This window comes from Tenrec ecaudatus, chromosome 1 (genome assembly GCF_050624435.1).
Source record: "Tenrec ecaudatus isolate mTenEca1 chromosome 1, mTenEca1.hap1, whole genome shotgun sequence".
Taxonomy (NCBI): Eukaryota; Metazoa; Chordata; class Mammalia; order Afrosoricida; family Tenrecidae; genus Tenrec; species Tenrec ecaudatus.
This window is the reverse complement of record NC_134530.1, coordinates 70,076,830-70,102,812: the sequence shown is the minus strand read 5'-3', so window position 1 is coordinate 70,102,812 and position 25,983 is coordinate 70,076,830. Positions and strand designations below refer to the sequence as shown.

At 39.9% G+C, this 25,983-nt stretch overlaps 2 protein-coding genes across 2 annotated transcripts in view; both read left to right on the top strand.

Moving 5' to 3' along the window:
- The window catches only part of ZSWIM5 (zinc finger SWIM-type containing 5), a 179,857-nt gene that overhangs the window by 65,787 nt on the left and 88,087 nt on the right, over positions 1-25,983 (top strand). The gene's annotated exons all lie outside the window — the stretch shown is intronic.
- LOC142435039 (short transmembrane mitochondrial protein 1) lies at positions 24,147-24,606 on the top strand. Its single transcript, XM_075539649.1, has one exon. The coding sequence runs from the start codon at positions 24,219-24,221 to the stop codon at positions 24,360-24,362; it is 144 nt and encodes a 47-aa protein (XP_075395764.1). The 5' UTR covers positions 24,147-24,218; the 3' UTR covers positions 24,363-24,606.

The following is a 25,983-nucleotide window of genomic DNA, read 5'->3' as shown; positions in this document are numbered from 1 at the left end:
GTAGGAACACAACAACGTGTTCTGGAATTCCCATTGTTCTTAAGTTTATCCATAGTTTATTATACACCACACAGTTGAATGCCTTTGCCTAGTCAATAAAACACAAGTAAACATATTTCTGGTATTCTCTGCTTTGAGCCAAGATCCATCTGACATCAGGAACGATAATGTGCCACATCCTCTTCTGAATCTGACCTGAGGTTCTAACAGTTCCCTGACAATGTACTATTGCAACTGTTGTTAGATAATCTTAAGAAAAAATTTACTTGTGTGTAAATATCAGTGATATCTTTCTGTAGTTTGACCATTTCTGTTGGGTCACCTTTCTTTGGAATAGGTAAAAGTATGGATCTCTTCCAGTCACTTGGACAAGTAGCTGTCTTCCAAATTTCTTATCATGGATAAATATGAATGCTTCCAGTGCTTCATCAGCTTGTTGAAACATTTCCATTGGTATTCCATCAATTCTTGCAGCATTACTTTGGGCTAATGCATTCGGTGTAGCTAGAACTTTTTCCTTCTACACTACTGATTCTTGATCATATGCTTACTCCTGAACTAGTGGACTGTGGAGTAGGCTTCTTTAGCACAGTGAGTGACTCCATGTAGTCTTTCCACATTCTCTTGATGCTTCCTGCATCATCCAGTAGTTTGCCTATAGAATCTCTTAAGATTACAACTCAGGTCTTGAATATTTCCAGCTTAAGCTATACTGAGCATGCTCTTCCTTTTTGGCTTTCTAATTCTAGGTCTCTGCACATTTCATGATAATATTTGGCATTGTCTTTTTGAGCTGCCCTTTAAAATATTCTATTCAGCTCTTTGACTTAACCATTTTTTCCATTTGCTTTAGCTGCTCTACGAATAAGAGCGTCATTCTCTTCTGAAATCCACATTGATCTTTTCTTTCTATCTTTTGAATGATCTTTTGCTTTCTTCATGAATTATGGTTTCAAAATTTAGAAACCAAAAAAGAAAAGCGTAATCTAATTGTCCGTGTTCTTTGCTCACTGCGCTTTCTCCCTAATGTGCCCACAGCTCTTCTTTATTACCTCCTCCCGTTTAAAGAACCCCCTTTAGTCTTTCTTTTACAGTAAGTCTGCCGACAGCTAATCCTCTTAGTTTTCCTTTGTCTTGAGAATGTCTTGACTTTTCCTTCATTCTTGAAAATATTTTCATTGAATTTTAGGTTTTCGGTTCTTTTCTTTGTACATTTGGAAAATGTACCATTATTCTCTGACCTCTATGGTATCTAATGGGAAACACATTATCATTCAAAGTGTCGTTGCCCTATAAGATAAGAACCATTTCTCTCTTACTGTTTTCTAGATATTTCCTTTATCTTTAATTTCCAGAATTTTGCCTAAGATGTATATTAGTGTAGGTCTCTCTGGATTAATTCTATTTGGAACTTATTTAGCTTCTTGGATTTGTAGGCTTATGCCTTTTGGGAGGTTTTCAGCCATTACTTCAAATACTTTTTCAGCACTGACCTCTTTTCCTCTCTTTCTTTAATTCCAAAGATGTTAGATCTTTTGTTAAAGTTGGACAGATCCCTGAATTTCTGTTTACCTTTGAATTTTTAAGTATATTTCCCCCCTCTTTCCTGCTACCCTTTTTATGAAAACAAAACAAAAAAAAAACCATTCCATCCATCGTGTCGAGCACATTTGTACATTTGTTGCCATCATCATTTTCAAAACATTTTCTTTCTACTTGAGCCCTTGGTATCAACTTCTCATTTTACCCCTCCCTCCCCCATTCTCCCTCCCTAATGAACCCTTGATAAGTTGTAAATTATTGTTATTTTTTCATGTCTTACACTGAACAATGTCTCTCTTCAGCCACTCTCAGTTGTCCATCCCCCCTGGGAGGGGGTTATATATAGATTATTGTGATCAGTTCCCTTTTCTCCTCCCACTTTCCCCTAACCCTCCTGGTATTGCTACTCTCAATATTGACCCTGAGGGGTTTTGTCGGTCCTAGATTCCCTGTGTTTCCAGCTCTTATCTGTACCAGTGTACATGCTCTGGTCTAGCCAGATTTATAAGGTAGAATTGGGATCATAGTCGGGGGGTAGGAATATTAAAGAACTAGAGGAAAGTTGTATGTTTCATCATTGCTACACTGCACCCTGACTGGCTCATCTCCTTCCCACAACCCTTCTGTAAGGGGGATGTCCAATTGTCTACAGATGGGCTTTGGGTCCCTACTCGACACTCCCCCTCATTCACAATGATTTGATTTTTTGTACTTTGATGCCTGATACCTGATCCTTTCGACACCTCGTGATCACACAGGCTGGTGTGCTTCTTCCATGTGGGCTTTGTTGCTTCTGAGCTAGATGGCCGCTTGTTTACCTTCAAGTCTTTAAGATCCCAGATGTTATATCTTTTGATAGCCGGGTTCCATCATCTTTCTTCACCACATTTGCTTATACACCCATTTGTCTTCAGTGGTTGTGTCAGGAAGGTGAGCATCATGGAATGCCAGTGTAATAGAACAAAGTATTCTCGCATTGAGGGAGTACTTGAATGGAGGCCCATTGTCATCTGCTACCTTAATACTAAACCTATAAATATATGCACATAAATCTATTTCTCCATCCTCATATATAAATATATATTTACATACATACATGCCTGTATTTAGACCTCTATAAATGTCCTTTATCTCCTAGTTCTTTCCTCTATTTCCTTTTACTTTCCTCTTGTCCCACTATCATGCTCAGCCTTCCTTTGGGTTTCAGTAATTCCTCTTAGTTACATGGCCCTTGATCAAACCCTATCAGGCCTCCTACACCCTTCTCACCATCAATTTTAGATCACTTCTTGTTCCTTTGTCCCTGGGTTTGTTAACACCCACTTCCTCCCCCACACACACACACTGCTCCCCTCACCCATGTCACCCCAGAACCTTCAATCTTGTTTCTTTCTCCTCCTGCTTGTTTATCCTACCTGTCTTATCTAAATAGACATGCAGAGATAATAATATGCACAACAAGACAGAGCAACAAAAAACAAAGTAACAACAAAAACAAAGGCAAGCCTATGAATAGTTCAAGGTTTGTTTGTTGATCTTTAGGAGGTGGGTGGGCTGTCCATATTGGGATTAAGGCCTGCCTCTTACCACTCCCCCTCCTTTTTATGTTCAGTAATTTCTACTGTTTCATCTTCAAAGGTTTCATAACAACTCACATTGATGGATAGTTTGGGGACTGAACATGAAGTGATTATTGGGGATTGAAAACAGGTTTCCTGTATGGAATGTGGGAATTCTACCACTAAGAGTTCTAAAACCAGTTGCAGGTCATTGATTTTGATTCATAGTGATTCCATCTATGTCAGAGTTAAACTGTTGCATAGTGTTGTTTTGTTAATGTTGTTGTAGTTTTTTCTGTATTGATTTACGAAAATATTATATTGACATACTTACAATAAAACATACAACAATTTCTACATCTACTCTTCAGTGACATTGATTGTTTTCTTTTAGTTGTGTAGCTATTCACACTATTCGCCGTTTCCCAATGACAGTTGGCTATTGAGTGGAAAATTGCCAGTTCACCTCTGAGTGAATTCGAGCTTCTAACTTTTCAATTTACAGTTGAACACATTCACCATTTGTGCCACTCAGCCAGTTTCTATGATGCTGCAGAGGTTTCTATGAAACTTACATACTGAGATGGATTAGGAAGAAAGGTCTGATGATCTGCTTCTTAAAACTAATTGAACCCTGTGGGTCACAATGGTTTGAGCCACAGCCAATTATGGGGATAGGTTAGGACTGGGCTGTGTTTGTTCCATTATGTATGGAGCTACCATGAGTTGGGAGCCAACTCAGTAGCGAATACCATTTTCAAGTACACTGTTTCTTTTCTCTGTCCCTTCCAGTCTGCTGTTCAGAATATCCATTGAGCTTATTGAAATTTTGTTTATTGTATTTTTCATTTACAAAATTTCATTTTCTTCTTATATCGTTCACTTCCACTTTTCATTTGTTTCAAATACATCCATAATTGCCTTGTCATGGTAGTGTGGATTCCTATTGATGGTCTTTTCTATTCAAGTGGACATTTTCCTGTTTCTTGGTATGATGGGTTACTTTTCTACAGAACCTTGGACATCTAGGATATTATGTTACAGGTCTCTGGGTTTTTTAAACCTTTTGTTTTATTTCTGGCAGGGATGGAGGACTACTACATTACTGACAGGTGGGTGTTGAGTGGAATAAAAATTCAAGTTCCCTACTTTGCCTTCACAGATACTAGCTTTGCTAAGAGGATAGAAGTACGTCATTACCGCCCCTACATAGTCTCCACTGAACTGGAGGGGAAGGGGATGGTGGCCTCATTATTATTGGGCATTGATGAATGTCTTGACACTCTTATCTTTCGTTACCCCAGACTGGTTATTGCTGGTTAATACAGAAGTTTATGTTTCACACTTGATTTTATTGGCATGGATACAGACGAGGTCACAGTTTTCAGAGTGGTTTTTGCTGACGTAGAACAGTTATTGTCTGAATTTTTTTTTTCTTACAAGGTTGCCCCTTTTCCTGGTTCTTCGACTAGGGAGAGCATGCTTTTGTTATATCTTTTATTTTTTTGGTCTGTACTCTTTAGTGGTTTTAGATTGCCAACTTCTTCAGCTTTAGGTTTGGAATATATGAGGTAAATAAAGCACAGGAAACTCACCACTGTATAGTCTTAGGTTCCAGGGTTCCTAGGTAGCTTTTTATTTACCTCTGAGAGTCTTCTTATGTTTATTGTATATGTAAGTTCCAGGGTTTTTAGTTATACGTGGTGGGAAGAATAGAGAGAGGAATGAGTTTCTTCTCCAAAGCAGAAGTTGCAAGTGGCTGTTGTATTCGTTTTAACCGTTGCTTGCCATGCTAAACACTAGTCTTAAGTGTTTTGTACATATTTTCTCATTTAATCCTTATAATAGTCGTGTGAAATTTAAATTATTATCATCATTTTAGAGATGAAGGATCTGAGGTTCTGAACGGTAAAACAGATTTCTCAAGACAAATATCTGCTGACTGGCAGTCAGCATTTAAACCCAGGACTGATTCTAGAACCTGTTGCTTTAACATCTTGTTACTATTTCTTTGTATCAGCCTTATTCACTGATAATATTCATAAAACTATTACAGGCAGTCCTCACCCTATCCTATTATAGAACTAATTCTGTTCCTAAGACTTTATAAGTCTAATTTGTACTTAAATTGGAACAGTTAGGTACGATTTGTATCTAATGTCAGTCAACTGTTTGTCTTAGTATATAGTATGCCTTTCAAAAAATTACAGAAATACTTCCATATAAAACATTTTAGCATAAATAGTGATAGTAATAATAATGTTTGATGCATGTCAAATGTTAGATTACCCAGTAAACAAAGTAAACATGGGCTTACTTGTGCTTATTTACTAATCTGTAATGAGTAATTTCACATTTTCTTTGCTGCATCAAAGATTCTCCTTCTACGTGTGCCTGGCATCTGTCTCTCTCCAGAATCAATGCCACTTTTCAAATTTACAGTCACTGGCAGGAACAGAGTATCTATAAGCAAGGGAAGCTTAGGTTAACTTTTGCTTGCTTAGTAATCTCTAGAAAGCAGTTTTACATGGGTTTCCCCACATCACTTACTGGGTATTTTTTTTTAGCATGTTACAAAATACTTTCTCACTATTGTAAACCATTGTGTAGACCTTGCATTTTTAATATAATTGGCTTATGGGGGTGTTGTATGCTAAATCAGAAATTCAGACGTTTGAAGATTCATAACTAGGGACTATCTGTACGGTTAATAAGTAAGACACAGTGTGATTATTTGTTTTATGGTACAAATAATAAGTGCCAAGCAAGTTAGAGAAAGGAGAGATCAATATAATTTGTGATAATTAAGAAGATACCTTGAGGTTTATGAAATTTGAACTGGTTAAATATGTTGAGTACAATTTGGATAGACAAATACAGGGATTATTTCAGTATGGTAAAAAATAGAAAAATGTAAATGAGCTAGTTAGTCTTTAGGGGGACGCAAGGGTGCTAATAAGATGACTGGCTAGTCGTTTGACTGGAACAGAGGCTTTACATAAGGGACAAAGTAAGCTTAGGTTAGAGGTCTTAAAATTAAGAGGTCCGGTTTTGTCTTAGCACTTACACATTGAAGACAAGTGGATGCTGACTCACAGTGACCCTACAGTACAGAGTAGAACTGCTCTTTAGGGTGTCCAAGACTAAAGATTTACAGACGCACACAAACTTGTGGAGTCGCTGGCCAGTCTAAACTGCTGATCTTATGGTTAGCGGCCCAGCATTTAACCCACGATGCCACCAGGCCTTCTTTTAAGTTAGGAGCTATTATTGTAGATATGAAATGCCTACTGAATTGTAGAGGAGCCCTGGTGGTGTAGTGGTTATGCTTTGGGTTGCAATCCACATGATTAAGACTTGGAAACCACCAGCAGCTCCACAGGAGAAAGACTGAGCTTTCTACTTCCATAAACAGTTACAGTCTCAGAAACCCACAGGATGAGTGTGTCACTGTGAGTTAGCATTGAATCATGGCTGTGAATTTGGTTTTGCTTTTTTTTACTGAATTCTAGGTCCTAGAAATAAAAATAAATTAGTAAGTGATATTCTGTAGTTTAGGAGATGCTCATGTGATTAATGAAAATTTAGTATAATGAGAGCAATCATAAAGAAAACATAAAAGCTCGATGAGAGCATTGATTAAGAAATACTTAATTGTAAAAGACTTATAAATATCACATTTATAATATTCTCCAAGTCACTATAGACATAAACATAAAGTAAAAATATTTTTCTGTAGTAACTTTCTTTGTCATATTTACTTGATTTATATTTTTTCCATGTTCCTATACATGAATAGTTAAGTCGAGGTTATTCAAGGCTTAATTATTTATCCCTATTAATAGCATATCCAGGTTCAGCTTTGGGAAATTGGTGGGAATAGAGTATGAGCTTTGGGATTAGATCTGAATGCTTAATAAACTTTGTGTTACCCCAGGCAATAAACTTAACCTTTGAAATCTGTTTTCTATTCTATTAGCCATAATGCATCTAATAATAACAATGTTTATGCTTCAGTGTTGCCATGAGGATTAGATGAGATAATATGTGGAAGTGGCTTGGCCCTAAAGTAAACACTCAATGGCTATTGGATATTCTCCTCATGATCAGAATATGGCAGATAAAGAGCCAGCCTGTTTAAAAGACACATAGGAAAGAAGGAGCAGGAGAGTGTCTCCCATCAAGACATTAATTCTCATGGAGATTGATGAGTCAGAGGGTAAACGCATTATGAGAAGAAAGTAAATATCATGTGAGGCAGTTTTATAGATTGTCTGGCTGGTTGGAAGACGTGATACTTTTCCTTACCATAGGAAAGAAAGATGTGATATTACAGTGAGAGCCTAAAAAGGGTCAGCAGGGAAAGGCGTTTCTAAAATCACAATGAGCCTCGGGGGAAGAAAAGACTGAAAAACTTTTGTGGCTGTATATTGAACTCAGTTTAATAGCAATATATACACAAAAATAACAACAACTTATATATGTGGTGTTGTTACGTGCTGTTGGTTCTAACTCATATGTACAACAGGGCCCTGTGCCCAACCTCATGCCATCCTCACAACTGTTATGTTTGAGTCTACCATTGCAACCACTGCATCAGTTTATCTTATTGAGGATCTGTCTCTTCCACTGACCCGCTACTTTACCATTGCATGTCCTAAGTATGTAACATGGAGTACTGTCAAACTTGTTTCTCAGGAGAATTTTGGCTTACTTCTGCTAAGACAGATTTTTTTAACCTGCTAGTCCATGATACTTAGGAGGGGGTACCTCCCCCCCAAAAAAAAAACTGCCGGAAAAAGCTCTGCTGGGCTTTTCATAGTACACATTTTTTCCTGTTAGGTGAGCATCGAGCAACTCACTCTGAGTTAGTGCACCCATTGGCTTTGCCTGGGAAGGTGTCACTCTCTGGTGACAGTGAATTTTTTCATAAAAGCAGTTTCACTATAACCTCATTTTTTTGTGATGACCAATTTAAGAGAACACCATGCTGTTGTGAAATTTTGTTTCCTGCTCGGGAAAAATGCCGCAGAAACTGGTGTAATGTAGAACACAGCTTACAAGGACAGCACTATGGGGAAAAAAACTCAAGTGTACAAGTGGTTTTCTTGTTTCAAACAAGGTGAAATGTCAACTACTGACAAACCTCATTCTGAACATCTGTCAACTTTCTGAACAGACAAAAATGTTGACAAATTTTGTGCATTTGTGTTCCAAGACTGACAACATACCGTTGAAGAGATGAGGAAGTTAATATGGACTATCTTGGAGCTTGGTTCAATTTTAATTTAATTTCAACAGAAGATTTGGGATTAAGAAGAGTTGTTACAAAAAGAGTGTGGAGTAGAAACATGCTGTGCTTTAAAAGAACAGCTCCATTTTCCCCCAAGGTCATTGCTGGTGACAGACGTGATGCTATTCTTATGAACCCAAAAGCAAACATCAACCAAACCAGTGGAAGACACCATCGTCACCTTTCCCATGAGACATGATGCCCCTCAGTGACCCTCAGGGGCACAAGGGACAGCACTGGAGACACAAAATGGGAATTGTGCCTGGTCTGACACACACCCACACACCAGAGTAAAACATGAAGGGAGTGCAGCAGAACAACAAGGGGAGCAAAGCAATGAAGTACCCAAGGAATCCCAAAAATAGACCTTGGAATTGGTGGGTAGGGTGTAGCACTTCACCAGATTTCACCAGACCAGATTGGAAAACATTCAGAAGGGTCAGTAGACAGACCGGGAACTATTTATAGGGTTGGGTTTTATTGGTGTGTTGTGTTTTTGTTTTTTCTATTTTTTTCCTTTTTACTTCTTTTTCTCATGTCTATCCATATAGAATAGGTAGGATAACCAATCCCAAGGAGAGAACAGCAGGGCTGACCACTTGGAGGGGGCGCGTGGGAAAGGAGGAAGTGGGAGAAAGGGAGGGGGGCAACCAACAAACCCAGAGACAAGGGAACAATAAGAGATATAAAACTGATGGCAAGGAGGGCATAGAATGCCTGATGGGGTGTAATCAGATGCAATAAAGCCAAGAGAAAGTACTGAGAGTCGAATGAGAACATGATAGTGGGACAGGAGGAAAGTAAAAAGAAATAGAGGAAAGAACTGGAGGCAACAGACACTTATAGAGGCATAAAGGTAGGCAGGCGTAGATGTAAGTACATTAATATGTAACAATAGGGATATAGGTCTATGTACATGTATTTAAATGTTAAGCATTAAGGTAGCAGTCAGGCACTGGGTCTCTACTGAAGTACTCCCGCAATGCAAGAAGACTTTGTTTTAACAACTTGACATTCTGTGATGCTCACCTTCCCAATGTGAACGCTGAAGTCAAAATGAGTGCATAAGCAACTGTCATGAAGTAAGCTGATTGTGCCCGGCTGTTAAAGATATAGCATCTGGAGTCTTAAAAGCTTGAAGCTAAGCCAGCAGCCATCTAGCAGGGAAGCAACCAAGCCCACATGAAAGAAGCATACCAGCCTCTGTGATCACAAGGTGTCCACAGGATAAGGTATTAGGCATCAGAAGACCCCAAACAAATATATTGATGCAAATGATGGCATTGGAGTGGAGACCCAAAGCCATTTGTAGATAATTGGACATTCCCTCACAAAAGGGGCACAAGAAAAAAACAAGACAGCCAGTGTGCAGCACCTACAGAACACACCACGTTCCTCTAGTTCTTTAATGCTTCCTCCTCTCTACTATCATGATCCCAGTTCTACCTTACAAATCTGGCTAGACCGGAACATGTACAATGGTATAGATAAGAGCTCTCCACACACAAAATCCAGGACAGATAAACCCCTCAGGAACAGAAATTGGGAGTGGCAATACTGTAGTAGTTGCATAATCTGTTGTTAATTTGAGAGGATTACAAGTGAAGGGGTGGAGTTTAGCCTGTCAATCAGATCGCAGCTTGATGACCTCATTTGGAGGCCCTAAAAGGAGATAAATACCTTGCTGGAGGCAGGATGCACACACACTCATTCTCTGGGAGACATTGCAGCTGACAAGATACATGGAACTATGATAGTGCCCTGAGCTAGAGGAGCCAGTGCTGAGATGCTTACAACACCCCTGGATCCACAAGACTTCCCACCCACTGACCTGTTATCTTCCTGTATTCAGCGTCATTGTGTGTGTTTCATGAGTCTGAAGAGAACTTTATAGATTGGTATTGGACATATGGACTAATATTGGACTTAAGGGCTTGATCTGGACTGGACTGGGATGTTTTCTTAATGTACAATTACCCTTTATATACAGCTCTTTCTTATATACATATGAGGGTCTATGAATTTGTTTCTCTAGTCCACCCAGACTAATAACAGGTACCATCAGGGAGAAGGTGGGGGTAGAAGGGGGAGAAATGGGAAAGTGACTACAATGAAGCACAATCTCTCCCTCCCCCCAGGGGGATGGACAACAATAACATGGATGAAGGAAGACCGTGAGTGTTGTAAGGTATGAAAATACTAATAATTTGTAATTTATCAGGAGTGCATGAGGGTGTGGGGAGGGTAAAAAGGAGCTGATACCAAGGATTCAAGCAGAAAGAAAATTTTTTTGGAAATGATGGCAACATATGTACAAATGTGCTTGATACAATTGATGTATGGCTTGCTATAAGAGCTGTAAGAGCCCCCAATAAAATGATTTATTTTAAAAGAAACATCGAGTGCAATCAGAAATCAAGATGATGCTCATTTGTTTTATGAAATGAGGGGGATAGTGCATTTGGAGTTTGTTCCACCAGGTCAGACTGTTAATCAGGCTTTCTACTCAGAGGTTCTGAAAAGATAGCGTAACAGTATGTGACCAAAAAAAGACCTGATTCGTGGCAGATGTGAGACTGGTTTTGCCACCACCATGATGCACCTGCTCATGCAGCCATCTCAATGCTCCGGTTTTTGGCAAAAAACAGCACACCTCTCTTGCCCCACACACCTTATTCACCTGACCTCGCTCCCTGCGACTTCTTTTTGCTTCTGCAAATGACGAGGGACATGAAAGGACAGCAATTTGATGTCACAGAAGAGGTGAAGAAAAAATGAGGGAGGTGCTGTCGGCTGATCCATCCAAACAGATAAGTCTGAAAAATGTTTCCAAGAATGGGATCACAGATTTGAGAAATGTATTAAGTGTAATGGAGCGTACTTTGATGGTGATAAGGTTATTTTGTTAAAAAAATAATTCTGTATATACTCAAGTATAAGCCAAGTTTTTTCAGCACTTTTAAATGAAGTTTTTGTGGTAAAATCAGGTGCTTCCATGGATATTCGGGTTGGCTTATACTTGAGTATATATAGTACATAGCTTTGTGGGGAAATATTCCTTTTTTGCCGTGGGGTACCTACCCCTCATATACCTATTCTTGACTTTTTATGAAAGTGGTAACATGCAATATTTATCCTTTAGTTTTAACTTTATTTCACTTCACATAATGTTCTCTAGATTCATCCATATTATAAGATGTTTTGCAAACTCACTGTTATTCTTTATTATTGTGTAATTTTCCATAGTGTGTGTACCACAATTAGTTTATTCATTCCCCTGTTATTGGGCACTTAGGTTGTTTCCTTCTTTGGGCCATTATGATAAGGGTGTTTTGATAAAGTTACTTACAGAGAAGACATAGAATAAGGAGATAAGATAAAACCTTGAAGCAATGCCATTATTTAAAGGATTAGTAGAAGATAATGATGTATTTAGAAAAATGAATGTGGAAAAGAGAGATGAAGAAGGAAAACTAGATGAATGCGGCAATATGAACATCTAGGAATAAGAGAATTATAAAGTAGGAAAGGATTAGTAATAGTACCAAATTCCACAGACTGATCAATAACAAATTTAATTTTATTTATAAAGAGATTATTAATAACTTTTTCAAATATAATGGAGTGGTATGACTAAATTCTAAATTATAGTTGACTGAAAAACAGACAGATGAAAAATTTGTGATATAACTTTTAGAAGACTAAATAACTACATTAGTTCATTAAAGGAACATTTAATGAGTTTTTAGTGTTTATTTGGCACAGTGTTAAGCACCAGAGAAGCAAAGATGAAGGAAACATACTTCTTGCAGATAAATAGCACTTAGTCTACTTGAGAAGAGAGACTCAATTGGATTTTTCTTTTTATTTTTTAGTTATATTTTGGGGGGGATTATTTTTCTTTTTAAGAGTTTTTTCATTCTCTTTGGAACAGTTTTATTGACATATAATTCACATGTACAAAAACAAGGATGTTATTTTGAGTACCAAGGTGTGCCTGACCCAGGTCATTGTGGTTTCATTTGCCTCACCTGCAAATGAAAGTTGAACATTCAAGAAGGAAGAGAATTGATGCATTTGAATTGTGCTGGCAAAGAATATTCATAGTACCATGGACTACTAAAAGGACAAGCCAACCTGTCGTGGGAGACGTGTACAGCCTGAGTGCTTTTCAGAGGAAGGGATGGCGAGAGTTCTTCTTCCATACTTTGGACATACTGTTAGGAGAGACCAGTCCTGGGAGAAGGCCATCAGGCTTGGTCAAGTGAAGGGACAGAGAAATACAGAAGGCTCTTAATGAAATTGACTGACACTAGAGCTGCATCAGTGGTCTCAGGCATGGGAGCAATTGTGAGGATGGCACAGGACCAGGCAGTGTTGCATTCTGTTGTGCATATATGTTCACTATGCGTCAGAGCTGCCTCGATGGCACTGTATAGCAACAACAATAATTCAGTGGCTCAGTCATGTTAAAAAGAGCGGTGCAGCCATCATCACAATTAATTTTAGACCATTTTCATCTTTCTTATACTCATTATTATTAGCTCTTTATTTTACCCACAACCTCCCTGGCTATAAGAAATTATTAAATCAATTACTGTTTTTATAGAATTACCTACCCTGGATTTCATATACTGAAAAATATACACAAAGCAAAGGCAAGCAAACAAATAAACAAAACCAACAACAACAATAAATTAAAACAGAAAAAAAGTAAACACTAGAACAAATTTAAAATTGGGTCAAAAAGGAGAACAAATGATAAAGTGTTACATTTTAAATTAACTGTGCCTGCATTAATCCTCTTTCCAGTGCACATTATCTGATAACAAGGCTATTCAAATCTCCTGTCAGTGGTCAGATGGAATTCACCAGAGGCTTAATCATGTAGGGATCCTGCAAATAGATTTTAGGCTTTAATTGTCATCCATAGCCTTCCGCAAACTGGATGGGTAGAATGTAAGCTCTATTATCAGTCCCTCCTCTAGTATTGATCGCACAGGCTAATGTGTTCTTCTGTATGGATTGATTGATGCCTCATTTAGATGGCTGCTTATTTAAGACAAGCCTTCTGGCAATCACGTCATTTTAAAGTAACATGAACTATATAGAGAGTTGCATCCTTAGGTATTTTTATTAAAACATTGGTTGGTTGATGGGATGGAGAAATGTTTATGGAAAGTTTACCAAGAAGAGGCACAAAGCTGGTTTGTAAATTGATAAGAAAGAGCAAGATAGAGAAAAGGAGAAATGAAATAACAAAGGGACGTGTGGGCATGAAACAACATTGTATCATATTGTGTGGAATAACTAAAAGCCCTTAGGTTTTGCTGGGGCAATAAATTGAGCAGCAAACAAGTGAAGATTCATAAGGCTGAAGAGCAAGTAAAGGCCTTGATTATGGAACTTCATCGTGAAGACGATAAAGGACTGTTTCAGAGTTTTAAATTAGGGATGAAAAATAAATTTGCATTTTAAGTAAATCATATGGCTACCTCTATGGAGAATAAATTTAAGGAGTAAGATATTGGAGACAGGATACCAATTTTAGGGATCTTACTATAGACCCTGGTTAAAGTAAACAATTAACTTGCTTAGCAGCTAATTGAAAGGTTGGAGGTTAAAGTTCGCCCAGACCAGTGGTTCTCAACCTGTGGGTCGTACCCCTTCAAAGGTCGAACGACCCTTTCACAGGAGTCACCTAATTCATACCAGTAGCAAAATGACAGTTATGAAGTAGTAACAAAAATTATTTTATGGTTGTGGGGTCACCACAACACAAACTGTATTAAAGGGTAATGGCATTAGGAAGTTTGAGAACCACTGGCCTAGACAGAGGTACCTTGGAAGAAACTCTGGTGATCTACTTTTGAAAAAGTATGTAGCATTTAGTAGATTGGACATAGAAGATTAAAAGACAAAAACTCATTTGTCATCAAGCTGATTCGATGCTCACTCATAGCGACCCTATAGGACCAGGTAGTACGGCCCCTTTGGTTTACAAGGCTGTAACCCTTAATGTGAGTAGAAAGCCTCCTTCTAGTGGTTTCCAACTTCTGAGTTTGTAGTTAACAGCCCAACGTGTAACTGCTATGCCACCAGGGCTTCGGTTTTTTGTGTGTTTTTTTTGAAGGCGTGAACAGCTTTATTTTCTTTATTTTTTAAGCATTTTATTAGGGACTCATACAATTCTTATCACAATCCATACATATATTAATTGTATAAAGCACATCTGTACATTCTTTGCCCTCATCATTTTTCAAAGCATTTGCTCTCCACTTAAGCCCTTTGCATCAGGTCCTCTTTTCCCCCCTCCCTCCCCGCTCCCCCCTCCCTTCTGAGTCCTTGATAATTTATAAATTATTAGTTTGTCATATCTTGCCCTGTCTGATGTCTCCCTTCACCCCCTTTTCTGTTGTCCATTCCCCAGGGAGGAGTTCACATGTAGATCCTTGTAATTGTTTCCCTCTTTCCAACCTACTCACCTTCTACCCTCCCAGTATCACCACTCACACCCCTGGTCCTGAAGGTATCATCCGCCCTGGATTCCCTGTGCCTCCAGCTCCTATCTGCACCAGCGTACAACCTCTGCTGTATCCAGACTTGCAAGGTAGAATTTGGATCATGGGAGTTGGGGGGAGGAAGCACTTAGGAACTGGAGGAAAGCTGTATTCTTCATCGGTGCTATATCGCACTCTGACTGTCTCATCTCCTCCCCTAGACCCCTCTGTGAGGGGATCTCCAGTGGCCAACAAATGGGCTTTGGGTCTCCACTCTGTACTTCCCCCTTCATTCACTATGGTAAGATTTTTTTTTCCTGATGATGCCTTATACCTGATCCCTTTGGCACCTGGTGATCGCACAGGCTGGTGTGCTTCTTCCATGTGGGCTTTGTTGCTTCTGAGCTAGATGGCCGCTTGTTCACCTTCAATCCTTTAAGGCCCCAGACACTATCTCTTTTGATAGCCGGGCACCATCAGCTTTCTTGGCCACATTTGCTTATGCACCCGTTTGTCCTCGGCGATCATATCATGGAGGTGTGCCCCCAATTATATGATTTTTTGTTCTTTGATGCCTAATAACTGATCCCTTCAAAACCACGTGATCACACAGGCTGGTGTGTTCTTCCATGTGGGCTTCGTTGCTTCTGAGCTAGATGGCCGCTTGTTTATCTTCAAGCCTTTAAGACCCCAGACACTATCTCTTTTGATAGACGGGCACCATCAGCTTTCTTCACCACATTTGCTTGTTCACCCGCTTTGGCTTCAGCAGTTGTGTTGGGAGGGTGAGCATCATAGAATGCCAATTTAATAGAAGAAAGTATTTATGCATTGAGGGAGTACTTGAGTAGAGGCCCAAGGTCCTTCCGCCACCTTAATACTAAAACTATAAATATAGGCACGTAGATCTATTTCCCCATCCTCATATATATATTTTCATATGTACATGCCTTTGTCTAGACCTCTATAAATACCCTTTGCCTCCTAGCTCTTTCCTCTATTTCTCTTGACTTTCCTCCTGCCCCACTATCATGCTCCATTCCCACCTGGGTTATAGCTATACCTCTTCTTTACATAACCTTACCCTTCATCATTCCCTACCAGGCCTGCCACTCCCCCCTCACCACCAATTTGGATCCCTTGTTGGTCCCTTGTTCCCTGGGTTTGTTAACACTACTTCCTTACCCCCTACCTCCCCATGTCCCAAGTCACGTTGTTTCTCCTCCAGATAGTTCATCTAGCCTATTTTATTTAGATAGACCTGTGGAGATAATAGCATGCACAGAAATAAGACAGAGGAAAACAAAGCAACAGTATACAACAAAACAACAACAACAAACCACTGACAAAGAACAAAACAAAACACATCAAGAAAGAAAAGCTTGTAGCTAGTTCAAGGATCGTTTGTTGGCCCTTAGGAGTGTTTTCCAGTCTAGTCTGATGGGGCACCACGCCTGGCCCCAAAGTCCACTTTCAGCATTCCCTGGGGACCTTGCCACTCCATTCCCTTGCTGTTCCGCTTCACTCCCCCAGTGCTTTGCCTCGGTGTGGTGGGATCAGGTCAGGTGCAATTCCCACACTGTGTCTTCGGTGCTGTCGCCTATAGCGCCCATGGGTCCGTGAGGGGACTCATGTCTCTTAATGGGGCCAGTCAGGGTTTATTTTTATTGAAAATAATGGAAAGATAATTTTAAAATAACTTCTAGATTGCTATCTTGCATGACTAGGTGTCACCAACTAAGATAGACCTTATAAAAGAAAGAAATAGAGAAATGAAAATTCAAACGAGAAATACACCTACTCACTTATTGAGTGGTTAGGTTCCAAAAACTAGCTCATTTTGTGAAAATCAGCATTATGAAAAAATGGACGGTCTTCACATCAGATCATATAATGAAGGATTATGATGGTATTATATAGCTGCCAAATTACATAACTGCCAAATATCATTATTATATAACTGCCAACCCACTAAGAATTTTGACCCAGCCAAGTTAACACATAACCTTAACCATCATAACCAACTTTACTCTCACCTCTCACCTAGGTGTTTGTTACTGCAATAGCCAAATGTCGTTAATACACAAAATAGTCAGTTTTTACTACTGCCTTAAATGTGAAAGGTTACATCATGAAATTGTTGATATGCGGAGTAAATGAACTTTCTTAATAAGAAAGAATTTGAGCCTATTTCTTGATAGAAGAAAGAACATTGTAATGATAAGATTGAAACTATAGTATGAGAGAGAATATAATTGATAGACCACAGATCTTGAGAGAGTGGGTGGAGAAGAGATCTAGATTTCAGATGCTGATCTGAAACTAGATTTGGTAGGAGCATGGGTACTTTTTACTTTTACTTTTTTAAAAAACATTTTATTAGGGGCGCATACAACTCTTATCACAATCCATACATATGCATACGTCATTTGTATAAAGCACATCCGTACATTCTTTGCCCTAATCATTTTCAAAGCATTTGCTCTCCACTTAAGCCCTTTGCATCAGGTCTTTTTTTTCCCCTCCCTCCCCCCTCCCTCATGAGCCCTTGATAATTTAGAGATTATTATTTTGTCATATCTTGCCCTATCCGGCATCTCCCTTCAGCCCCTTTTCTGTTGTCCGTCCCCCAGGGAGGAGGTCACATGTAGATCCTTGTAATCGGTTCCCCCTTCCCAGGGAATCCAGGGTGGATGATACCTTCAGGATCAGGGGTGTGAGGGGTGATACTGGGAGAGTAGAGGGTGAGTGGGTTGGAAAACATGGGTACTTTTTCAATATATATATGCAAATACTGTGTTTACCATGTGACCATATAACCAGATTAATAAAACAACAGCAGGACAATATCTTTACCCCTATGGAACTCACCTTGTAGTACCGGTGTAGTGCAGTGGATTGGAGGCTAAAAATGAAAACCAATAATAAAGTCTGAAAGGTGCTATGGTACGGGAAGTGCAGGATGCAGTGGAAGCATGAAGTGCAGCCAACCAGCTTTGTTTAGGTATCGCTTTTCAAAGGACATGATATTTAGCTCAGTGCTGAAGAATTTGCTCAAGTTAGCTAGGAAAGTGGTGGAAGAGGGAGAGCCTCCCAAGAGAATGACCAGCTTATTTGATTAATGGTCTGGAAACAAAATAAAAATAGCATGAAAACTGTGAAATAGTCTAGACCGCTGAGGGAAGGAATGCTAGAAGAAGATACTAGTGAGAGGCCAGGCACTGACTTTAAATATTTTGGTCCTGAGTTTTTTTTTAATCTTGCAATTAAATCTCTCTAGGTTTGAAATATCCATTGTGATAGCTACATAAAAACTCACAGACAAAATTCATAATTAAAGGGTTTATTAAGGATGTTAACAAGTTGTAATGCCAGTGAGATATGCTCAGGGTAGTTGTTCAACAGTACAAGTTACAACGTTTCAAGTCTGCTAATAAATGACCAAAGGGCATACCATTCTGCTGTAAGCCTCAGTGCAAAGGCATTCAGCTCAAGCTCCATGGATCAGCAAGCCCAGCTCCTTAAGTTAGGTGCCCAGAGGCTCCCTGCTCCAATAAGCTTCAGTTCATAGACACTCATTTCTACTTCCATGGGTAAACAAGTTCAACTTCCCCCAATTAAGAGCCCGAGGCACCCAATTCCAAAAGCCAGCATCCTACCCCAAAATACTCAACTTGCTCCATGGGTGGGGAAGTCCATCACTCTGGCTCTTGTACCTACTGCTGCTCCTCTGAAATTATAGCTGTCATGTGGAGCCAGAAGGATCACTGCACAGTAATCTCAGGTCCAGAAAACTCGTTCCATTCCTGGCTCTTGCAAGTGATGAGTTCATACCCTCTACTTCTCAATAGATTCATTTTATACATAGCAGAATGACACTTCAGGGGATCCTATTCACTTTTTATTCAAAGATTGATTCTATCAGTACCTTCCCCCACCTCCTTACCAGATCCATGCAGGGAAAGGTCATTTGTTAGGGGTTAGAGACTTTAGTTGGAAGAACCATATTAAATAATTCACTGCCCTTGTAGATCCTACCAACCTTCCCACTGCCGTTGAATCTATTCTGACTTATACAACCCTATTGGACAAAGTAGATCTGCTTCTTAGGGTTTTCAAGACTTTAAATCTTTCCGGGCATATCAATGTTTAGTAGGTCTAGTGCAGTGGTTCTCAACCTGTGGGTTGGGACCCCTTTGGGGTCGAACGACCCTTTCACGGGGGTTGCCTGATTCAAAACAGTAGGAAAGTTACAGTTATGAAGTAGCAACAAAAATAATTTTATGGTTGGGGGTCACCACAGCATGAGGAACTATATTAAAGGGTCACGGCATGAGGAAGGTTGAGAACCACTGTTCTAGTGGATGTAGAAAAGGCGGGCTGTTGAATTCATCTAGAGCTGGGATTGCAGTCAGTTGGATAAAATTAAAGGGTGATTGAACAAAGAAAGGCTGAGCGGAGTAGGAAAATATGGATGTGATGGAAATAACTCTGTGGGGCAATCGGAAGGGACTGTTAGCTTCTAATTTTGGGGGAAATAGAAGGTTATAACATCAGCCAAAAATGAGACCAGAAGTTTTGAGGTGTGCAAGTAAGGAGATGCAAAGATGAATAATAATAAGATACAACTTCTACTCTTGAGTAATTGAGAGGTTAGTGTGACAAGATTTTAGACAGCTGCTGAAAAGATGGGAGAAGAAAGCATTTCAAAATATATAAAAGTAAAGCAGAGACTGGCAACTGAAATTAGAAACCACGGATTTATAATAGCACAGATTGACACATTTGTGACATTTCTTCAGCATGCTGCCAGGGTCTGAGGAAACTCAACCAATTGGTTATCTTTAGCCCCATCCCTGCAAGATAATAGCAGTTGAAATAAGGCTACACAGTCACCCTGAAAATCTTTAAAGGAACAATTTTTGAAGTTGAATTGTAAAGCTCAGAAAAGAAAGAAGTGCAGAAACTGGAAGGATGAACACGTGTTTAGCTTCTGTTCTCAGAGTAGCATAGAAGGGTATTTTAGAGACTTCTTTGATCCAACAAAGTTAGAGACTACTTTGACCCAACAAATATTTATTGTAATGAAGGTTTGAAATAAGAATAAGGAGTTGAGGGTGCTCATGAAGAAGAGTGAGATAAGGAGGGTGGGGGGTAGGGCATTGATAAATGTGGACCAAAAAAGAGGAGGTTTTATAAAATGATCTTAACCACCAAATAAGATATTTCTAAATCAAATCACAGTAGAATTCAAAGAACCATGCCATTTCTTACTTAAAATTCTTTAGTAGCAGATGAACTATCTGGAGGAAAAACAACTGGACCGACAGTTCCGGGTGGACTTTGGATAGATGGAGGTGGGTGGTGGTGGTAAGGAAGTGGTGTTAACAAACCCAGGGACAAGGGAACAACATGGGATCCAAATTGGTGGTGAGGGGGGAGTGGCAGGTCTGGTAGGGAATGATCAAGGGTAAGGTTATGTAAAGAAGAGGTATAGCTGTAACCCAGGTGGGGACAGAGCATGATAGTGGGGCAGGAGGAAAGTCAAGAGAAATAGAGGAAAGAACTAGGAGGCAAAGGGCATTTATAGAGGTCTAGACAAAGACATGTACATGCAAATATATATATATACACAAGGATGGGGAAATAGATCTACGTGTCTACATTTATAGGTTTAGTATTAAGGTGGCGGAAGGACCTTGGGCCTCTACTCAAGCACTCCCTCAATGCATAAATACTTTCTTCTATTAAATTGGCATTCTATGATGCTCACCCTCCCGACACAACTGCTGAAGCCAAAGCGGGTGAACAAGCAAATGTGAAGAAAGCTGATGGTACCTGGCTATCAAAAGAGATAGTGTCTGGGGTCTTAAAGGCTTGAAGATAAACAAGTGGCCATCTAGCTCAGAAGCAACAAAGCCCATATGGAAGAACACACCAGCCTGTGTGATCACGTGGTTCCGACGGGATCAGTTATCAGGCATCAAAGAACAAAAAATCATATAATTGGGGGCATACCTCCATGATATGATTGCCGAGGACAAACGGGTGCATAAGCAAATGTGGCCAAGAAAGCTGATGGTGCCTGGCTATCAAAAGAGATAGTGTCTGGGGCCTTAAAGGCTTGAAGGTGAACAAGCGGCCATCTAGCTCAGAAGCAACAAAGCCCACATGGAAGAAGCACACCAGCCTGTGCGATCACGAGGTGCCAAAAGGATCAGGTATAAGGCATCATCATATATATATATATATATATATATATATATATATATATATATATATATATATATATATATATATATATAGTGATGAAGGGGAAGTACAGAGTGGAGACCCAAAGCCCATTTGTTGGTCATTGGAGATCCCCTCACAGAGGGGTTTAGGAGAGGAGATGGGTTAGTCAGGGTGCGATGTAGCACCGATGAAGAACATAGCTTTCCCCCAGATCCTGGATGCTCCTCCCCCCAACTACCATGATCCGAATTCTACCTTGCAGGGCTGGATAGGGCAGAGGTTGTACACTGGTGCATATGGGAGCTGGAGGCACAGGGAATCCAGGGTGGATGATACCTTCAGGACCAGGGTATGAGGGACGATACTGGGAGAGTAGAGGATGAGTGGATTGGAAAGGGGGAACCGATTACAAGGATCCACATGTGACCTCCTCCCTGGGAGACGGACGGCAGAGAAGGGGGTGAAGGGAGATTCCAGATAGAGCAAGATGTGACAAAATAACAATCTATAAATTATCAAGGGCACATGAGGGATGGGGGAGCGGGGAGGGAGGGGAAAAAAAGGACCTGATACAAAGGGCTTAAATGGAGAGCAAATGCTTTGAAAATGATTGGGGCAAAGAATGTACGGATGTGCTTTATACAATTGATGTATGTATATGTATGGATTGTGATAAGAGTTGTCTGAACCCCTAATTTAAAAAATTCTTCAGTGGCTTTTTTGTGGAAGCATGTCGGAGTAGTAAATTCAAAGTCGTTCCTATGTAGGCCTATTAAAAATCTCTATCTCTGGCCCTTCCTTACCTTTTCATATTATGCTCCAATTTCACTGGTTTCTTCTTTTCCTCAAACATGTCCGTTTCTCTTTGCCTTACACGAGTTATCTTTTTCCCACATAGTCCTATCCCCTCTTTTGGCATGATTGTTTTTCTTCCATTTTCAGTTAAAATGTTATCTCTTCAGACCATGTTCACAATACTGATTAAAGTGGTCACTCTTCTCCCCTACACTTGAATGTACATGAAACTTCATTGGTTATTTATCTTGTTGTTGTTAGGTACCATTGAGTCAGTTCTGACTGCTCGTGATCCTGTGTACAACAGAACAAAAAGCTGCCTGGTCCTGTGCCACCCTCGCAGTCATTGTCTGGTTCGAACCCATCATTCCTCCCAGCGTGTCAATCTGTCTTGTGGAAGGTCTTCCTATTTTCCAATTCCCTCTCACCCTGCCCAGCAGGATGTGCTTGTCTAGGGACTCATCTCTCCGAGAAACATGTCCAAAGTACGCGAGATAGAGTCTCATCACCCTGGCTTCTAAGGAAAATTCTGACTGTACTTCTTCAAAGACAGATTTGTTTGTTCTTTTGGCAGTTCATGGTACTTTAGATATTCATCACCAGCACCATAATTCAAACACATTGATTCTTCTTTGGTCTTCCTCATTCAATCCAACTTTTATAGACACAGAGGCAATTGAAAATACCATGGCCTGGATCACGTATATCTTACTCCTCAATATGAAAATGGCTTTTCAGTACTTTAAAGATTCTTTTGTGGGGGGGATTTAAATCATTTTATTGGGGACTTTAAAGATTCTTGTGCTACAAATTTACCCTGTGCAACACATCATTTGATCTCTAGACCGCTGCTTTCATGAGCATTGATGGTGGATCCAAGCAAGAAAAAAATCCTTGACTTCAATCCTTTCTCCATTTATCTTGATGTTATGTATTCGTCCAGTTGTTATGATTTTGGTTTTCTTTCTTTGAGTTGTAAAACATACTGAACTTTGCAATCTTTGATCATCATCAACATTCCTATTGCATTCTTCTTCATATAGTACAGTTTCCCAGATTATTTGTTCAGCATACAGATTGAGTTAGTATGGTGAAGAGGATACAACCCTGACACACACCTTTCATAATTTTAAACCCTGCAGTATGCCTTTATTCTGTTTGCACAACTGCCTTTCGATCTATGTTCAGGTTCCACATGAGCACAATTGCATGTTCTGAAATTCCCATTCTACTCAAGGTTACCCATAGTTTGTTATGAGCCACACAGTTGAATGCCTTAGCATAGTCAGTGAAACACAAGTCAACATCTTTCTGGTATTCTCTGCTTTCAGCCAAGGTCTATCTGACATCAGCAATAATACCTAGTTTCTCATATTGCTGCATCTGTTGTTGAATTATCTTCAGCAAAATTTTACTTGTATGTGATATCAATGATTTATTCTATAATTTGTGCATCCTGTTGGATCGCCTTTCTTTAGAATGAGTACAATATGGATCTATTCCATTCTGTTGGCCAACTAGCTGTTTTCCAAATTTCTTGGCATAGATGAGTAAATGCCTGCAGTGCTTCATTGTCCTGTTGAAACATTTCAATTAGTATTCCCTTGTTCTGTTTGGCAGTCCATGGAAGTTGGAGCCTTGTTTTTGGCTAATGCCTTCAATGCATCTGGGACTCATAGCTACCCTATAGAACATGGTAGACTGTCTTTGTAAGTTTCTGAGACTGTAACATTTAAGGGAGTAGAGCCGCCTCATCTTTCTTTATCAGAGAGACTGGTGTTTTTGAATTGCTGATCTTGAAGTTAGCAGCTTAATTGCATGCCTACTATGCCCGAGGGCTCCTATTTAAATTACAAGATCCAATATCTGAGTTTGTCTGCATCATTTGCAAATCATTATTTTAATTAACACTCTTATAACCACTTAAATTTTCTCATTTTGCTTTTTTTTCCCTAATGGAATAATTTTAGACTATAATTTATTTTTAACAGCTATTCTGGTATTACCTGTGGGTTAGTTGCTCTTCAAAACTTTTAGTATCAAAAGTGAGTCAAAAAGTATTGCTAGGAGAGCAAATGCTTCAAAAATGATCAGGGCAAAGAATGTACAGATGTGCTTTATACAATTGATGTATGTATATGTATGGATTGTGATAAGAGTTGTATGAGCCCCTAATAAAATGTTTAAAAAAAACAACCGTATTCCTCGGGCCGGGCAGGCAGGCAGGCAGGCAGGCTCGGCCGGGCCTAGGAGTCGCAGTCCGCCGCGTTGCCTGCTCTCTTCTCCGCTGACATCATGCTCCAGTTCCTGCTTGGATTCACGTTTGGCAACATCGTTGGGATGTATCTGGCTCAGAACTATGATATACCAAACCTATCCAAGAAACTTGAAGACATTAAGAAGGACTTGGACACCAAGAAGAAGCCACCTAGCTCCTGAGATGACTGCGTTGCCCTTGGACTCACGGACGGGCCTGCCCTTAAGGGCTGCCTCTCCTTGAACTCGGACCCATTTCTATCGCTGTGTCAGGCCCCGAGTTGCTCTACAGCCCAAATGGGGCACCAGTTAGTGTTCCCAGTATTGATCCCACATCCCCACCACACCCACCCTTCTTCCAGCTGCTCGGGGGACCCTCAGACTGGATGGGGCTGCTAGGGCAGTAAACACACCGGCAACTCGCAAAACAAAAACAAAAAAAACCGTATTGCTAGTGGGTTTCCAGTTTAGACCTGCAGGGCATTATTCTAAACAAACCGTGTCTAAATGAGTTTCTGTGATCAGTGGACAGCTGCAGACACTTTCACTCAGTAATACTCTTGTCTTCATCTCATTAGGCTGCTTTAAAAAAAAAAAAGATCCAGTGAAAACAGTGGCTCTGAGGGAATCAATTAAATTCAAGGCACAGAGGTCATCTCCGAAGGTTCTTCTGGGATGTAAAAGGAGTAATCTTGATCAATTTTCTTGAAGGACACAGGGCAATCACAAGGGCTTATTATGATTTAACAAAATGGAAAACTACATTAGTGAGAAAAAGACCCAGAAAATTGTGCCAAGGAACTTCTTTTTATTATGACAGTACACGTACTCATTCTTTTTGATGTTGTCAAGGGCTGTCCCAGAGAATTTGGTTGAAATTCCTTAACCAATCACTCTGTAGCTCTCCTCTTGCTCTTTCAGGGTGCTTTATGTTCCCAAAACTTAGTGTTATAAAAGAACACCGTTTATATCCCTTGAGGATGTCAAAAGGACATGTAAATCGAATAGTGCAGAATTCTTTGGGAAAGGATTAGAGAAATGGAAAGACCTTCCTATTTAGACTTCCATCTAAGTCTTTACATGTTGATATATTTGTTTAAAATAGATTTCTTAGAGGAAAGGAGTAGGAGGCAAAGGGCATTCATAGAAGCCTAAATACAAACATGTACATATGTAAATATATTTATGATTGTGGGGGAAATAGACCTATGAGCGTATATTTATAGGTTCAGTAGTAGGGTAGCAGGTGGACATTGGGCCTCCTCACGCATACTCCCTCAATACAATAGTACCTTGCTCAGCTTAACGGTCATTCCATGATACACACCTTCCCAACATGATCGCTGAAGACAGACGTGTGCATAGACAAACGTAGTGAAGAAAGCTGATGGTGCCCGGCTATTAAAAAGATAAAGCATCTAGGGTCTTAAAGGCTTGAAGGCAAACAAGCGGCCATATAACTTGGAAGCAACAAAGCCCACAGAGAAGAAGCACACAAGCCTAAGTGAACATGAGGTGTTGAAGGGATCAGATAGCAGACACAAAACCATCATTATGTGATCACCTTCCCCACATAAACACTGAAGACAAATGTGTGCATAAGTAAGTGTGATGAAGAAAGCTGATGGTGCCCAGCTATTAAGAGATAAAGCGTCTGGGGACTTAAAGGCTTGAAAGTAAACAAGCGGCCATCTAGCCCAGAAGCAACAAAGCCTGTATGGAAGCAGCACACCAACATGTGTGATCATAAAGGGCTGAGGAGACCAGATTTCAAACAACAAAGGCGGGGGGGGGGGGAAATCTT

What these genes read in the sequence shown, in the direction of transcription:
- LOC142435039 (XM_075539649.1), top strand. Translation starts at nt 24,219, where the DNA reads ATGCTCCAGTTCCTGCTTGGATTCACGTTTGGCAACATCGTTGGGATG.